This window comes from Xenopus tropicalis, chromosome 1, assembly GCF_000004195.4.
Source record: "Xenopus tropicalis strain Nigerian chromosome 1, UCB_Xtro_10.0, whole genome shotgun sequence".
Classification (NCBI taxonomy): domain Eukaryota; kingdom Metazoa; phylum Chordata; class Amphibia; order Anura; family Pipidae; genus Xenopus; species Xenopus tropicalis.
The window spans coordinates 134,745,534-134,764,491 of record NC_030677.2 but is presented as its reverse complement, the minus strand read 5'-3'; the positions used below and the strand labels follow the sequence as shown (position 1 = coordinate 134,764,491).

General features: G+C 40.7%; 1 protein-coding gene across 1 annotated transcript in view; it reads right to left on the bottom strand.

Annotated features, from left to right (window-relative positions):
* Positions 1-255: 255 nt before the first annotated feature.
* Positions 256-18,958, bottom strand: part of naa35 (N(alpha)-acetyltransferase 35, NatC auxiliary subunit) — a 33,469-nt gene continuing 14,766 nt past the window's right edge. Inside the window, 6 exon segments of the mRNA NM_001199496.1 lie at positions 256-492; positions 1,253-1,333; positions 2,729-2,851; positions 3,217-3,357; positions 8,710-8,777; positions 9,213-9,349. Of these exon segments, the coding sequence (NP_001186425.1) occupies positions 433-492; positions 1,253-1,333; positions 2,729-2,851; positions 3,217-3,357; positions 8,710-8,777; positions 9,213-9,349 (610 nt within the window). The 3' untranslated portion in view covers positions 256-432.

Below are 18,958 nucleotides of genomic sequence, written 5' to 3'. Positions count from 1 at the left end.
GATTCTATAAAGGACTGTCCAGTATATAGCCACCATAACCGTTTACTAGCCAACCTGGAAAGATTGCCTATTATTCTGAGCCTTCCAGATGATTAACTTAAGTCTTTACTACAAGCAGTGGCAGTTCAGTGTACCTGTATCTCTGATTCGACATGTTATCCTGATGACAGCCAGCCTTATTTTTGCACTCATGCCTTTGTTCCCAAAGTAAGACAGCAATGCTAAAAATGTACCAATAATATAACAAAAACCAGCTTTGTTTTTGTCAAATGTTTAATACTTTTTTCCCAAAAAAAATCTTAACACACAAATATTCAAACAATTTTCTACACAATGGGCTGTACAAAACTGACGAACCGGCTGAATTTGGATACGTTGCTCTATTGTTGGTGCATACGGAACACTGCATGTAGGGGGTTGAATGAAAAGACTTTATACCAGTTTGACAGCAGGGAAATACTTGTGTGCAGAAAAGTCAAAGTCGGGCGGAATCTGAAGGATAAAGAAAATAGATGATCAGACACCACCAGTAATTCCAATTGTTATCATTAACTATGCTCCTATATGGGTGTGTCTGTATAATCTATAAAGATTCAGTTTCTAAAATCTATGTTACTTTAGTCAGCGGAGGCTTGCTCAGACTGGTACCTTCAGCATCTGTCAGAGTAATGTTGTGGTGCAATTGCCTTAAGATCAAATAGCTGCTCCTTGTTATGTAGGTCACAAGGTTTTCATGGAATCAGAAGAGTAAAATTGTTTTCTTCCAAGATCCACCAAATACAACTGAAAAGTTCTATTTATGCTTCATATACAAAACTGTGCGTCTCCACCACAATATTTTTGTTTTCAAAGTAATTTTCCTTATTAACAAATTGTTGCAATGATAAAAAGACAAAATATGGGAGGGGGGGGGGGAGAGAGGAAAAAAAAAGGAGGATTCGGGGAACCATTTAACATTACTTCCCCGTTATTTCATACAATCCGTTGGCGCTACATGGTAACTGAAGTGCTCAGGAGTGATCAGCTCTAAGTTTTGAAGCCAAATGCAGTTTGGTGGGGGTGGCGGGGGCACTTATATCTGCAGCCTTTGCACACCTTTGCCACAAAAGTGATATGTAGTTGACCAGCTGAAGGTAAGCTGCACAGCCTGAGGAGCTGCTGTGGACAATTTTGAAGGCACAGATCATAACATTAATCTAGCAAGTAGTGCTAATATAAAAAGAATTACAGGAAAGTAATTGCACAAACATACCTTAGAGTCTTTTTTGTGACCACCAGCAAGCAATTTCATGACAACAATATTGTTCTTAGCAACCTTCAGTATCTCATTAACCTAAATTGACACCAAATACATTGTTATTCACAATTAATCATATTGTATAGCATTTATCAACAAACTCTATTTGTTCCAAAATGATAAATGTTATATCCTTATAATACAAAAAAGCCATGAATATCCTTTAAATTATATCCTTATTAAACGGTGCTTAGTGATGTTATCAATAGTTAGTGCCTAGTGATGTAAAAGTCCCACGTTCACTGAAATTTGTGTATTATAATATATATAGTACCCCCTGTTGTAAAATAAGGATATTACAAGTCTCCTTGGAGCTCCATGACCATATAAAAGCACTCTGCCTTCAGCCTTGTGCGTGTATATGGTCATGGAACTCCTAAGTGACTTCTGATATCTTTATATTTTACAACAGTTATTATTTTATTTACTATGTATGTAAAAGAGCCATGAATATTCTGTAAATGATATCTTTGCAAACGATGCTTAGTAATGTCATCAGTTATAATTGGTGCTTAATGATGTCATTTCACAGGACTTGTGTATTATAATAAATGATGTACACCCTGTTGTAAAATACAAGGATATTAGAAGTCACTGAGGACTTCCATGACCTGTATAAAAACACTTGGCCTTCACCCTCCTTATAATTTCTTTATGAGGGGTACATTATTCACTATATAAATGGTGGTTTGTCTTCAGTTATCATAAGTGTTTAGTGATGCAATTTGTGTTTGTGACTCACTGGGGCTCATTTATTAACACTGGGCAAATTTGCCCATGAGCAGTAACCCATAGCAACCAATCAGTGATGACCTTTTTTCATCCAGCTGCATGCAGAACAATGAATGCAACAATTTGATTGGTTGCCATAGGTTACTGCCCATGGGCAAATTTGCCCAGTGTTGATAAATGACCCCCACTGTGTATTGTAATACATAATCTCACCTTGAAGTTTCATGGCCTGTCTAAAAAGCACTCTGCCTTTATATGGTCATTGAACTGCAGTGACTTATAATATCCTCATTATATAACTTTAATGCTGTAAAGACAACTATTGTGACCCACTCTTAGATTTGCTGCTGTAGCAGTCAACTGTTTCAGCCATCATACAACTCTGGAAATAGAACACAATACATCTGTCTATATGTATGTTTTCAAATACACAAGAAAATGGCTAAACATCTCTTATGATGGTGTTATATAAGATTCATTCTGCAAAGGAATTCTGTTACAGGCTCTTTATCCCTACAGCATGGGTGTTTCGATTCTATCTCAGCTTCAACAGAATATTCTGCCATAAACAGCTAGAATTTTTTTTTTTTTATAATAGGACTATAACTTCCACATTTCAGTAAAGAATCTATCCCCCCAACACTTCCGATTACTGAATGACAAGGTGGTAAATACTTGAGAAAGAAAAACCTCTCTCACCTCCTGATCCTGGCTGGAAATGCTTTCTAGAATCATCCTTGCTTGTTGGAAATGTTTGCTAGCAGCCAAGTACAGGTCTGAAGACTGAGGCGGAGGACTGTACTTGTTCAGATCTGACATTTCCTGTTATTTTATAGTGGAAAGATGAATAATTATAAGAATTTACTGCCAGTTACTTGACACAAATATTCATTTACTGAGAGCACTATCAAGTCTAATTACTTAACAGAATAGAGCCCTTAAAAGAATACTGGTAGGATTTTGATATACGGACATCCTGGCATATTGCTCTTGTTCCCCCAAAATGCCTCATTTATGGTGCTGAATCAGTTGTACACCAGACGTCTACCTGTTCATCTCTATGGGAGCACAAAACAACGCTGAAAGTCTCATATGTGACCAATAGTCAGTCCTACTTTATTCCATGTAGTGCAGACAGGGCTGACATTATGAAAGGATCATACTTTTGCTAAAGAATAGAAACAAACCTTGAACTGCAAGTAATGCACTGGTGGTGGTGTGATCACGCTGTTGAATGGTGCAAACCTGTGCTCATATCGAACCTGTTCACTATCAAGTTCAAATTTCGGCTTTCTTACTTTGCCATCCATGTCGAAAGCAATCATAGTCTGAAACAAGAAGAACCCAACAAATGTGTTTTTCAAAACCATTTCCTAGTGCTGAAATGCTAAATATTCCTTTGTGACACAGGGTGCTTTTATAGAGGCTGCCTTCGTTGTGATTAGCCTTCAAAAGCTATTATCAGCATGTGAATTCAAGCCACAGGTGGCACACAATTCTGCTATTAAAGCGATACTGACACGCACACACACAAAAAAACTACTCTAATGTATTTATGTACGTTACAAGTTTCCTGTAGGTCATGTTGATCGTACTTCACAAACAAGTCTGCTTTTGCAAGTAATTGTTACTTACATTCCCTAAACCTTTTCAACCGGTTAGCACTTCTAAAAACAACGGACTACTACAGCCTAAGCATGGTGGCCCCTTCATAGAGAAACATGGGTAATGTGACCGGTAATAAAAACCGAATGGGCAAATAATTTAAAGTGGGTGTAGACGATATAGTCATAGGCCTGTTTATCATATTGTGCAAGAAATGCATGATAAATAGACCCCTAAAGGTTCAGTTGGCCAGGACCCACATACTACTGTAGAAAGGGAGGGAGGAATTTAACAGTATTATACTTTAGAGACATACTTTAGAAACATTGCCTCATCTCATATTTAATAAGACGGATAGCTTTATTGATGCAGCAGTGAGTCACAGGATTAGTGCCACTACACACTGCCATATTTACAAAACCTAGTTAATGGACAAGGAAAGGCTAAGTCACTTGGGGGTGCCAAAATGTTAGGCACCCCCAAGTGACTTAAATCGCTTACCTTGTACCCCAGGCTGGTGCCCCTGTTAGGAGAAAACAGCACCAGCCCGGGGAACCTGTAGCGCAGCTCTTCCTCCTTCGCTTTTGGATGGACTTAGGACAGGCGCATGCGCAGTAGAGTGGAAAGCTGACTTCTCTCTCTACTGCGCGTGCGCGACAGAAGACGGAAGGAGGAAGCGCTGCAGGTACCCAGAGGTAGAAGGTAAGAGATTTAAGTTACTTGGAGGTGCCTAACATTTTGGCACCCCCAAGTGACTTTGCCTTTCCTTCTCCTTTAAAAGGAGTGCAGAAGCCCAAGTTAAGTAATAAAGTAGTGAAAAAGTAAACTAAAATAAAATGTACTGTTTTCAGCACTGGTAAAACTGGTGTGTTTGCATTAGAAAATTACAATAATAATTTGTGTAGCCTTGGGGTCAGCTATCAAAGCTGAAAAAAGGAGAATGGCTAATGCTACACAGAGCCGATTATCAGTCTGTAGAAAAATGGACACAAAGCATCAGCCCCTACACTGGCATCAGCCTTCTTCTTTCCCTGCACCCGGAGCCATTAAATCGGCACACATGGCAGATATTGGCTCTGAAATGCAAAGTTTTGCATTTCTTCGACAATATACACTGCATGTGCCTGCACCCAGGCCAATTCAATGGTTCCGGCAAAGAAGATGGTTGATGCCAGTGTAGGGGCTGATTCTTGGTCTTTTTTTTTTTCAGGCCAAGAATCAACCCCCTGTTGCATTAGCACAATTTACATAGAAGATAACACAGGGGTCTCAAACTCGCGGCCCGCGGTACAATATTTTGTGGCCCGCACCAACGCCTTCTCAAAAGCAATGAATGGATCGCGATTTTTATTGCGATTCAAGGGATAATGCAAGGCACGGTGGGCGGGAGCTGCTGATAGTGGGCATAGTAAGGGAAATTGGGGGAGGAGACTTGCTTCGGGATACTGATAATGGCAGGGAGGCCCATAAGTTGTTTACACGTCATTCTCACGCCGGAACCAGTATTAAATGTATGTTTACCAATGCAAGGAGCCTGACTGGTAAAATGGGAGAGCTGGAGGTGCTGGCGTTGGAGCGGAAATATGATGTGATTGGTGTTGCTGAAACTTGGTTGAATGAGTCTCATGACTGGGCTGTTAATATTGGGGGGTATACATTGTTTCGGAGGGACAGGGGCAATAGGAAAGGAGGAGGAGTGTGTCTGTTCATTAAGCACGACTTAAAAGCAAATATTAAGGAGGAAGTTATGGGGTTAACAGAGGGAGCTGAATCCTTATGGGTTGAGCTTCTCACAGATAGTAAGGAATCTACCAAACTAATTGTAGGGGTATGCTATAGACCCCCTAATGTAAGCGAAGAGGAGGAGGCCCAGCTCCTGTTGCAAATAGAAAAGGCTGCTAGTTTGGGGCAAGTGATAATAATGGGGGATTTTAATTACCCTGATATTGACTGGGGCCATAGTACTGCCAGGACAGTAAATGGGAACAAGTTTATAAACTTGCTGCACGACAACTTTATGTCACAAGTTGTTGAGGAGCCAACCAGGAACAATGCTATACTAGATCTAGTGATCTCTAATGACCCAGAACGTATAGCAAATGTGCAAGTGGTTGAACCCCTGGGTAATAGTGACCATAATGTTATTTCATTTGATGTTTGGTGCAGGAAACAAATTTACACGGGGGCAACCAAGACACTGAATTTTAGGAAGGCAAATTTTAGCTCCTTAAGGGCAGCGCTTCAGGGCATAGATTGGGGCATTATGTTTTCTGATAAAAATACAGAGCAGAAATGGTTGTCATTTAAAATGATATTAAATCATTACTGTTCTCAATTCATTCCATTAATAAGAAAAAGTAGAAGTGTTAAGAATCACCCTATGTGGCTTAACTCTGAGGTAAAGAAGTTAATAGGGAAAAAAAGGAAAGCTTTTAAGAAATATAAGTCAGAGGGGACAGTAGCTGCGTTTAATGAATATAAACACTATAACAAGTGTTGTAAAACAGCAATCCGGAACGCAAAGATAGAAAATGAGGAGCGCATCGCGGCCGAGGCCAAGACTAACCCCAAAAAGTTTTTTAAGTATATTAATAGTAAAAAGATGCAGGTTGAGGGTGTGGCCCCATTGAGTTATAGTAACAATATGGTTACAGCGGATACAGAAAAGGCAGATGTGCTTAACCAGTTCTTTTCTTCTGTGTATACAGTAGAGGAGCCAGTGGGCCAAGTCTCACCCAATAGCTGCACTGTTGCCTCAGCTCCAACTACACAGTGGTTGGCACAGGATATGGTGCTTAAAGGGTTACACACGATAAATGTAAACAAGGCACCGGGGCCAGATGGAATACACCCTCGGGTACTGAGAGAGCTAGGGGCAGAATTGCAGTGGCCCTTGTTTCTGATATTCTCAGACTCGCTCTCATCAGGTATGGTACCTAGGGATTGGAAGAAGGCGAATGTCATTCCCATATTTAAAAAGGGAGTAAGATCTCAGCCTGGCAATTATAGGCCTGTAAGTTTGACATCCGTGGTGGGCAAGTTATTTGAAGGCTTGTTAAGGGATCACATTCAAAATTATGTAGTGGAGAATGGCATTATGAGCAGTAATCAGCATGGCTTTAGGAAGGACAGGTCATGTCAGACCAATTTAATTGCTTTTTATGATGAGGTAAGTAAGAAGCTGGACAGTGGGGATGCAGTAGATATAATCTATTTGGATTTTGCCAAAGCATTTGATACCGTTCCCCACAAACGACTGCTTTCTAAGCTAAGGTCTATTGGTCTTAGTGAAGTCGTTTGCACATGGATAGAAAACTGGCTACAGGATCGGGTACAGAGGGTGGTTGTTAATGGCACATTCTCTACTTGGAGTAAGGTTCTCAGTGGGGTCCCTCAGGGTTCTGTACTGGGTCCACTTTTGTTTAATTTGTTCATAAATGACTTAGGGGAGGGTATTATGAGTAATGTATCAGTGTTTGCAGATGACACAAAACTCTGCAGACCAGTCAATTCTATCCAGGATGTGACATCCCTGCAGCAGGATCTTGACCAACTGGCAATCTGGGCAGCTAAGTGGCAGATGAGATTTAATGTGGATAAATGTAAGGTCATGCACCTGGGATGTAAAAATATGCAAGCCCCGTATAACCTTAATGGGACTGCACTAGGCAAATCCATAATGGAGAAGGATCTTGGAGTCCTTGTAGATAATAAACTTGGCTGTAGCAAGCAATGCCAGGCAGCAGCTGCAAGGGCAAACAAGGTTTTGAGCTGTATTAAAAGGGGTATAGATTCACGGGAGGAGGGGGTTATTCTTCCCCTTTACAGAGCGCTGGTAAGGCCCCATCTAGAATATGCTGTTCAGTTTTGGTCTCCAGTGCTCAAACGGGACATTACTGAGTTAGAGAGGGTCCAGAGAAGGGCAACTAAGTTGGTAAAGGGTATGGAAAGCCTCAGTTATGAAGAAAGACTGGCCAAGTTGGGTCTGTTTACACTGGAGAAGAGGCGCTTAAGAGGTGACATGATAACTATGTATAAATATATAAGGGGATCATATAATAACCTCTCTAATGTTTTATTTACCAGTAGGTCCTTCCAACGGACACGAGGGCACGCACTCCGTTTAGAAGAAGGGAGGTTCCATTTAAATATTCGGAAAGGATTTTTTACAGTGAGAGCTGTGAAGTTGTGGAATTCCCTCCCCGAATCAGTCGTACTGGCTGATACATTATATAGCTTTAAGAAGGGGCTGGATGGCTTTTTAGCAAGTGAGGGAATACACGGTTATGGGAGATAGCTCTTAGTACAAGTTGATCCAGGGACTGGTCCGATTGCCATCTTGGAGTCAGGAAGGAATTTTTTCCCCTCTGAGGCAAATTAGAGAGGTTTCAGATGGGGTTTTTTGCCTTCCTCTGGATCAACTTGTAGTTAGGCAGGTTAGGTATAGGCATTATGGTTGAACTTGATGGACGTATGTCTTTTTTCAACCCAACCTACTATGTTACTATGTTACTATGATTGCGGAAATGACGTTATGCCATCATAACAGTTATTATGGGAAGACGTTCTGTGTGCACAATTAGCTGCTAAGGAGCTAATTGTGCACACAGAACGTCTTCCCATAATAACTGTTATGATGGCATAACGTCATTTCCGCAATCAGCAGCTCCCGCCCGCCGTGCCTTGCATTATCCCTTGAAAGCCAATTTTTTGTGAAATCCCTTATGCGGCCCAGCCTCATCCTGACTTTGCCTCCTGCGGCCCCCAGGTAAATTGAGTTTGAGCCCCCTGAGATAACAGATAAGCTTTGTAGAATACAATGGTGTATTCTTTAAACCTATTTCAGTTTGAAAAGGCTGCCCCCGTGGCTACCCAGTAGCCTTGTTTATTTAAACTATAATAGTGTACACTTATGTTTTTTGGCATTCCTTTGTTAATGCCTTTTTTTAATTTAAGCGGTCACTAGACATCCTGAAAAAGGCACATTACAGAAAGCAAAATCTTTACCTACAAAACCAGAATCTTTAATTTACAAATCCATATTTGAAAAGCTGCTCTACACAATAGTTCCTTACCTTGTACATGCCAGCACACATATTCTGATATGCTTGACTTAGGGTGATCTCTCTGCCCAGAGGTCGAACTATGAGACATTCATAAAAAAGAATGATTACTAACAGGATAGTAGTGCATGCAGCAGGGCAGAGTTCAGAGGCAAGACTATCATACTGCATGTATGAACCCCATCCCAAGCATATGCTCATATTAGAAGAAACAGCCCTACTGACTTTTGGCCTGAGTAGGCACCATTTATAGGATTTGTATGGTTTTTGTGATTCCCTCCTTGGCAATATATACCTCTTTATCTCTGTGATACCTAGCTTAAAAGACATTTTTCAAGTTATAACAGTAATAGGACTATATCACTGAAAAAATCCCAAAACAAAAAAAACCCTGAGAACAAGGTGCGTACATAACTGAAACATGCCAATTCACAGTTCGACATCTGCAAATACATAAAAAGATGAAATTGGCAGAAAAGTTAGTGGCTCACTTGCAGGATTTAGCAGTGTTTTACCTTTCTTTTTTTTCTTTGTTTTTTTGCTACTGCGTCCCTTCTGTTGCTCCTCCATTATACGCTCTTCTGCCATTTGTGAGCTGTCTGCTCGACTCAGTGTGGACATCAGCCAGGCATAGAGGAACTCAGAGAGGTACCTGCATGAAGGAGATCAAACATTTCATCCTAAGAATTAGGCTGATGCCACACGTGGCGTTTTTACGCTGTGTATTTTCTCAGCCTAAAAACGCCGCACAAGCCACACAGCCCCTGACTATGGCGTTTTTCAGCCTAGTACTGGTGACGTAGCAAATCCCATTTCCACGGTGCTAATAGTGCGAAATAGTAAAAAATGCTGTGTATTTCCCCTAGGTCTGGCAGCTGCCTTTGTGTATACATAGGAATAGATTGCTGTGCAAATACTGGCGTATTTCGGCAAACGCTGCTAAGGCGTTTTCTAGCGTATTTACGCATTGTGTGGTTTGCTTCGAGTCTTTTGAAGTTATTTCTATGGATGATGATATCGTGCGTTTTTCAGCCACCAAGAGAATTAGAAAATACGCAGCGTAAAAACGCCACGTGTGGCATCAGCCTTAGAGCTCTTGTGAGTTAGAGTTCATGTGATTTTACTCAATACTTAGCAGCTGAAGTCTTGTAATTTTTTTAAAATGATCAGCTGTGTCCTGTGGTAAGAAATTGCATTTGCAAATTAGGGTTTGTATCCAGTTTGGTGTTCATGGAAATCATTTTTTTGGGAATCCTTACTCTATACAGAAAGAGTATTAAAAATATTTGAACCAATATATTGATAAAATTAACATATAAGCATATACCATGCATATTCTGCCTATTCTTTTCATTTTAAAAAATCCTTATATTCTAATATCGTGAACACTAAACAGTTTTTATTTTTCACTGAAGTAACCATCGGCGTAACTTGGCTCAACTACCCCCGGCCCTCTCGTGCCGCACCTCCCGGGCCTGACCATACCACTACATTTAAAGGTAGGAGAGGGGAGGGGAGATTATGGTACTGCAGACCCCACGGCCCAGCCCCCTGAGACCATGGGGTTTGCTGTATACATATTTACGCCACTGGAACTAACTCTTTTTCTCCAGAATCATTTGCTTAAAGGAAGATGAGCTCTGAATAAACAACCCCCCAGTCCCTAAACTGCATGCTGTGTAATAAGGAGCAGCTAATTATACGCAGAGATAATCTACAGACTGGTAATTTGCTTTATCACTTCTCTATTACAAAGAGTGACTGCAGAACAGAAAGTTGGAAAATGAAGCTGGTTTCACTTTCATTACTTGTTAAGCGTGGGAAAACAAAAAACAGATATTTCTTAAGAGAAAAGGGAAAAATTATGTTCAGCAACAGCCTATTCATGGAGCACATACTAAAAAAACTGTGTATACTGCTCCTTTAAAGCAGATCTCAATTCTCATACTATGAGGATTAAAAAAAAATGTCCAGAATATTATATATACAAATTCCACGTTGTCAGTTGCTCTTATATCCCCAGCGACCGCACTCATGGAATTTATATAAACCCAGTTGCAGAAACAGTGAGCCAATACTGAGAGAATGCAGTTCTTATTAAAGGAGACATATTGGATAAATGGGAAAAACCCTAATTTTGTAGGCAATTATGAATAATATACGGTGCTGGTTTCCCTTTGGGCTAAACATTAATCCTATCTGTAACAATGGCCCCTTTATTGGTGCTCCCTATAGATCATATCACTTCTCCGTCCAGTGTGAAATGAAGAGTGGGCGTGTCCTAACGGTCCCTGCCAGAAGCACAGTAGGAGGGGGAGAGCCAATCACAGCCCTGCAGTCACACAAGCACAGACAGGCTTCAGTTCCCCATCAGGTCAGCCTAGCTGCTGATTGGTTCCTATCCTACAGTGCAGTGTACGGAGGGCCGCCGGCTCCCCAGCTCATCCAGAGAATTCAGCCAGCAGGAAGTAGAACAGATGGGCGGGACTAGTGGGGTGTTTGTGGAATTTCTCAATAAATAAGTCAGAAACACAACATTTTTAAGCACAATCGTTCTATATCTAGAGGAGTATAATTCACTGGCACATTCATAATTTTTATAGGATATGTCTCCTTTCAGGGATGTGGTGTAACACTTATAAACATGCACCCAAACTGCACTGAATGTTAAATCAGTTTTACAGATAAAACTATCTGATCTGTCCGACTCATGCTGCAATCAGCTTGTTAGACCAGGAAAACCAGTCTGTGGCACAGCACAAGGGAGTTATATTTAGGAGGGGAAAAAAAATGTAATCATTTATGTGCCATGAAACACAACCTACAGTGCTGACATGAAATGACTGGTGTTGTAGATTCGGCATTAACAAGTATATCTCCATACCTCCCAACATTTGAAAAACAAAAAGGAGGGAGAAAAAGATTTGGCGCGCGCAGCGGGATCAGATGCAAATGTGCTATACCCTCATACTGTACTACCTAAGGAAAACAAAATAGCAACTCCTACATATAAAACACAAATATAGAGAGAAGGCAGTCAGTTATGTATGTATGTATGTATGTATGTATGTATGTATGTATGTATAACTTTATTTATAAAGCGCCACAAGGGTACGCAGTGCTGTACAATCTTACAATATACAGAATTACACACAGGGAGGACAAATGTTATAATAAATATAAGTGAGTTATAACTATCTACCAGTTTTGCCCCCCCCACAAGAGCCCCCCATACGCGCTCCGACTCCTTGCGCTGCTTCTCTCCTTATGTGGCTCCGTCTCCGGCGGTCCCAGGCCCTTTTACAAGGTTGCGCCCCGTGTGTACGTGTGACGTCATTACGCACGGGCGCAACCTTATAAAAGGGCCAGGGACCGCCGGAGAAGGAGCCACAGGAGAGAAGCAGCGCAAGGAGTTGGAGCGCTCATCTTAAACCTTCTCATCCCGCTGTCGCGGATCCTTCTATGAATGTCCCGCATTTCCGTAATCTATTACGAAAATGCGGGACATTCAGGGAACTATCCGGGATGCGCTATAGAAAGCGGGACTGTCCCGCTTAAAGCGGGACAGTTGGGGGGTATGTATTTCTGACCTATGCTTGCCTTCCTTTCGGCTTGTAGGGACAGGTACACTGATGATATATAAAAATGAGGATCCTGGCATTTCTCAGTACATATATGATGACCAAAAGGATCTTAGACATACCAAATGCAAATGGTGAATTCCACATGTTCTTCATTTACTGCAAACCCTATTCTGTGATGTGGAGCTATTGGTATAAAGGTAAACATCCTGGAAATGCACATCCTGGAAATGTGGTAACAAGCTTGTCATCTGCATCTATGGCCACAGATTCCAACTTGAACTCACAAGTTAGGCTCATAGAATGATTGCTTTTTAATGAGCAAACACAACCCTTACTAAAAATTCAGATGGACTCTGCTTTAGAATAACCCAAAGTTTATTAGCAATACATGCATTCGCTGAAGTGTAATAAATCAGCTTTAGAACATGTAGAACAAGTCAAAATAATTCTCCACCCAACACAGACATTCTAGAAAATAAACATACTGGTGTTATTTCAGAGTAATAGGCTGCTTTGCAACACAACCTTGCCATTCACTTTCCCAGGAACACAAATGGAAATCCCATAAGCTGAATACACACTACAAAGCTAAACCCTGCTCACTTAAGCAATAGCAGACGAGTGAAATAGTATTTGGATGCCCTGCTAGAAAAACAATGCAGAGTACACATAATGGCCCGCTTACACTGAGACCCCTACTTGCTTTCTCATTCCTTGCATGTAGTAATTTACACTATAGCAGAATAGACCTGTCCTGGAGGAACCATATATTCAATAAATTAAAGCTGGGGGTACACAGCAAGATACAAAAGATAAAAGATACAAGAGAATGAGAAACATAACATACAATAAAATTGTTCCTAATTAGGTCAGCAACACAACTAGAACCATCATCAATTGCTTTCAAACTCTCCACACTAAACACTGATCATTTTCTGGCTAGATCTATGTTTGTATATATAACATTTACACAAAAGCCTTGTATGTTTCATTTTATTTAAGAGAAACGTGTTAAACTCTAACAACTAATCCAGATGAAGATGTGCATAAGGTTCAGTTAAAACTGTATGGATAACTCAAACCTGCTGCAGTTACTTTTCCACATATGAGTATGCCCTAATATTTACCGCCCCCCCACCAGTCCAATAAATGGTGACTGTATATGGCACCTTATAGCAGTCCGTCTGGCATTTGCCAGAATCAACAGATTGCCAGTCCAGCCCAGACACAGCTAAGCCTCAAGGTCCCCATACACTGGCAGATCCGCTCGCTTGGCAATGTCGCCAAGCGAGTGGATCTTCTCCCGATATCCCCCACCTACGGGTGGACCCTGGGGACAAACGATTGAATTATAATGACAGGCATAGGTAAAGTTGGTCCGGGGACCGCATCAATGAGCCGATGCGGGTCCAAGGGACCGATATCGGCAGCTACTATCGGCCCGTGTATGGGGGCCTTTAGCAAGATCACTACTGCAGCGCTGATCAGCTTTTTTTTTTATTGGGCTCATAATTTCATGAAACAACCACCTAAAAAACAATGCACCCAATGCGACTATGTTAATTATATTTATGTTGGGTGCCTAGTACAGGTATGGGACCTGTTATCCAGAATGCTCAGGACCTGGGGTTTTCCAGATAAGGGACCTTTCTGTAATTTGGATCTCCATAACTTAAGTCTGCTAAAAATCATTTAAATATTGAATACACCCAATAGGATTGTTTTGCCTCCAATAAGGATTAATTATATCTTAGTTGGGATCAAGTACAAGGTACTGTTTTATTATTACAGGGAAAAAGGAAATTATTTTTAAAAATGTGAATTATTTGCTTATAATGGAGTCTATGGGAGATGGCCTTTCCGTAATTCGGAACTTTCTGGATAAGGGGTCTCTGGATAAGGGATCCCATACCTGTACTGCAGTTAGATCACACTTTGTGCCCATAGCTCAAGAAGCAAGTTCAAGGAACACTTGCAATCATATAAAGTGCAAATAAGTTGAGAAGCACCATGCCCACCTTGCAAAGAGGGGTGCAAGGTGGGCATGGTGCTTCTCAACTTATCTGCACTTTGCACAATGCCACTCCAATTAAAACAGAGCCATCTTGCCTTAGTTATAAGCCTAATGAAATATTCTGATAAATGATAAAAAAATAGTCTACTGATAAAGGCCTCTCCAGAACAAATACCAATAAACTGCAGATACAGTGGCTTGCAAAAGTATTCGGCCCCCTTGAACTTTTACACATTTTGTAACATTACAGCCACAAACATGAATAAATTTTATTGGAATTCCACGTGAAAGACCAATACAAAGTGGTGTACACGTGGGAAGTGGAATGAAAATCATACATGATTCCAAACATTTTTTACAAATAAATAACTGCAAAGTGGGGTGTGCGTAATTATTCAGCCCCCTTTGGTCTGAGTGCAGTTAGTTGCCCATAGACATTGCCTAATGACTAAATAGAGTGCACCTGTGTGTAATCTAATGTCAGTACCAATACAGCTGCTCTGTGACGGCCTCAGAGGTTGTCTAAGAGAATATTGGGAGCAACAACACCATGAAGTCCAAAGAACACACCAGACAGGTCAGGGATAAAGTTATTGAGAAATTTAAAGCAGGCTTAGGCTACAAAAAGATTTCCAAAGCCTTGAACATCCCACGGAGCACTGTTCACAGCGATCATTCAGAAATGGAAGGAGTATGGCACAACTGTAAACCTACCAAGACAAGGCCGTCCACCTAAACTCACAGGCCGAACAAGGAGAGCGCTGATCAGAAACGCAGCCAAGAGGCCCATGGTGACTCTGGATGAGCTGCAAAGATCTATAGCTCAGGTGGGGGAATCTGTCCATAGGACAACTATTAGTCGTGAACTGCACAAAGTTGGCCTTTATGGAAGAGTGGCAAGAAGAAAGCCATTGTTAACAGAAAACCATGTGGAAGAAGCAAACATGTGGAAGAAGGTTCTCTGGTCAGATGAGACCAAAATGGAACTTTTAGGCCAAAATGCAAAACGCTATGTGTGGCGGAAAACTAACACTTCACATCACTCTGAACACACCATCCCCACTGTCAAATATGGTGGTGGCAGCATCATGCTCTGGGGGTGCTTCTCTTCAGCAGGGACAGGGAAGCTGGTCAGAGTTGATGGGAAGATGGATGGAGCCAAATACAGGGCAATCTTGGAAGAAAACCTCTTGGAGTCTGCAAAAGACTTGAGACTGAGGCGGAGGTTCACCTTCCAGCAGGACAACGACCCTAAACATAAAGCCAGGGCAACAATGGAATGGTTTAAACAAAACATATCCATGTGTTAGAATGGCCCAGTCAAAGTCCAGATCTAAATCCAATGGAGAATCTGTGGCAAGATCTGAAAACTGCTGTTCACAAACGCTGTCCATCTAATCTGACTGAGCTGGAGCTGTTTTGCAAAGAAGAATGGGAAAGGATTTCAGTCTCTAGATGTGCAAAGCTGGTAGAGACATACCCTAAAAGCCTGGCAGCTGTAATTGCAGCAAAAGGTGGTTCTACAAAGTATTGACTCAGGGGGCTGAATAATTACGCACACCCCACTTTGCAGTTATTTATTTGTAAAAAATGTTTGGAATCATGTATGATTTTCGTTTCACTTCTCACGTGTACACCACTTTGTATTGGTCTTTCATGTGGAATTCCAATAAAATTGATTAATGTTTGTGGCTGTAATGTGACAAAATGTGGAAAAGTTCAAGGGGGCCGAATATTTTTGCAAGCCACTGTATATGCATATGTCCTGGATCAGACACAATGGTCTGCTCTTGCTTTAAAGAGGACCTGTCACCCAGAGATAGAAAGCTGAATAATAAAAGTCCTTTTCAAATTAAACATGAAACCCAAATTCATTTTTATATTAACACATTATAAAAGGTATTTAAAAATCCCAGTTGTCAATCAAATATTGCCTGCCCTGCCTCTATGCCTTAAGCTGGCCATACACGTGGCGATCTCACGATGTTTCGTACGACCGTCGGTCGCACGAAACATCGTCAGATCCGCCACACACCATTCAGGGCTGAATCGGCAGGTAAGGAGGTAGAAACAATAGGATTTCTACCTCCTTCTGCCGATTCAGCTCTGAAGGGAGAATTTTGGTCAGGCGCCTTCTATGGCGCCCGATCAAAATTTTCTAACTTGGCCGATCGGCGAGCCGACCGATTTCAGCAGCTTCCTGCGATATCGGTCGGCTCGCTGACATGCCATACACGCACCGATTATCGTACGAAACGAGGTTTCGTACGATAATATCGGTGCGTGTATGGCCACCTTTAGGCATAGGGGCAGGGCAGACAATAACTTTAGCTTTCCGTTCAGCACTACGCAGATGTTACTGGACATCTCACTTTACCCCTCTCTCCTCATCATCTAATTGTGTAGCCAGTGCATGGGCATGGGTATGGGCATCTGGTCCCCCATTCTGACACAAACAAGATTTAGGCATGATACAAAGCTTGCCTTAAGGAACAGGTTATTTCTGTATGTCAACCAGAACCATGTTATTCATATTAAAGCATAAGAAAACCTTAAAAAAAAAATGCAAAATTGTTTAGGGTGCTTTTCTAAACATTTCTGCAATTTACATTATTTTTTCCAGTTTCGGAGCTATTTGAGATTTTATTAATAGTCAATATAATGAATTTTGCAGAACAGCACCACCTCCTGGTCAGTTTCTGTAACTGCACAGTCAACCATACTCAAATATACATTCATAAAGGGCGTCTGAGGCTCGTCATCTCTTTTCTGAGCAACATCAGAACACTTGTTGGTTTTCCTTCTGAAAGTTTATCTCTCTTACTGTACTGTAAGAAGAACTGGCCAACCACTGGAGCTGCTCTTACAAAATTCATTATATTGACACTTAATTAAAACTTCAATAAACAATATAAAGTGCAAACATGCTTAGAAAAGCACCCTGAGCAATTTTAAATTGATAAATCAACATCACTTAAAGGGGGACACATGCTCATAAGTATCACAGAAGTCTCACCCGTGGTATAGTTGGGCCTGGGTGCTCATGCCCCAGACCTTCAGCTAGAGGGAGCCATCATGGATAAATCACAAACGTAGAAAAAGGCAGGCACTCTTATTGTGTTAAAGGATAAGCAAACCTTATCAGTTCAATTTAAAATTGCAAACGTAGAAAAAGGCAGGCACTCCGGTATTGTAAAGTGAAGAAAAAGCGCTTGTTCACGAGGAGTAGAAGTAAAATCACAAAACTTTTATTAAGCTAACACATGATACAAAGAGCCTAACGCGTTTCGTACCTCACGGTACTTAGTCATAGGCTGAATGAGAATAGACTTGCACAAAGTATTTAAGACATAAAGAGCCAATAGTCTTTCAAGAGTAATTAGCTGATGTAAATGTAATTAACCAATCAACAACTAGGATGGTTAATTGAGTATTAAATTGGCCTTTTTTATGTGCCTAATACTCAATTAACCATCCTAGTTGTTGATTGGTTAATTACATTGACATCAGCTAATTACTCTTGAAAGACTATTGGACTATAAGACTATAAGCCTTTTTAAAAAAAAGTTTGTCCTGTTATGACTAAAACTACATAAAATTACACTCTGGTGGTTGTATGACTCATTAGGGATAAACACTAGCCTATCCATGGGCATTGTACTGGAAAATAAATGTTTTGTATTACTACTTTGTACTAGGAAACCTGCTCTTTTAGAAGGCTACAGGGACTATGGTGATAAATGCTGCCCCTTTATATGCACGCCTTTTCAGGCCCCCTGTCCAGGGAAAATTTCCAGTGGTGGTTAAGGTTTATCGATGAGTTAAACATTTTTTTATAAAACACTAATGTGTAAGCTGATGTTTCAGCCTGGAGAAATTCAATACTTGATTGATGAAACATAAAATACAAAGTATATTTTGCAAGTAGTGAGGAGAGAATAAAACTGTTCAGATTGTAAAGCAGGGCACTCCAATCCTATATCCTATCCTTGTTTTTAAATTACTGACCCCTGTTTGACATCTATTATTGTTATGAGCACTATATTAATAAATGATGAAATGTCAAATTGGGATGCAGTGGTTTGTACTGCTATACACACAAAGGGGTATATTTATCATGCTGTGTAAAAAGTGGAGTAAAACAGTACTGGTGATGTTGCTCATAGCAGCCAATCCAGGTGCTTTGCTTTGGTTTTCTAATTGTTGAAATCTAATTGCTTATTGGTTGCCCTGGGCAAATACTTATTATTATTATTTATTTATAAAGCGCCAACATATTCCGCAGCGCTGTACAATAAGTGGGTTTCATACATTGGACATACAGAGTATCATATAAAGCAACCAATAACCGATACAAGACGTGAAAAGAGCCCTGCCCAAAAGAGCTTACAATGCTTCACTCCACTTTTTACACAGCATGATAAATAAACCCCATAAATGTTAAACCAAAATAAACATTTTTAAAGAGAAGAGACTGAGTATATCCTTCAAAAGTGCAATTAGGAAGTTTGAGTTGAAGAAGATATACAACTAAGAGATTAAAGGACATGTAAAGCCTACATCTGCCTACAAAGTATATCAGTTGGGCACGTCTCCCCCACCCAAATGGTATCATTTGTATTGCATATATCCCTTCCGCTTAGGAGAGGAGGTTAGGAGAAAA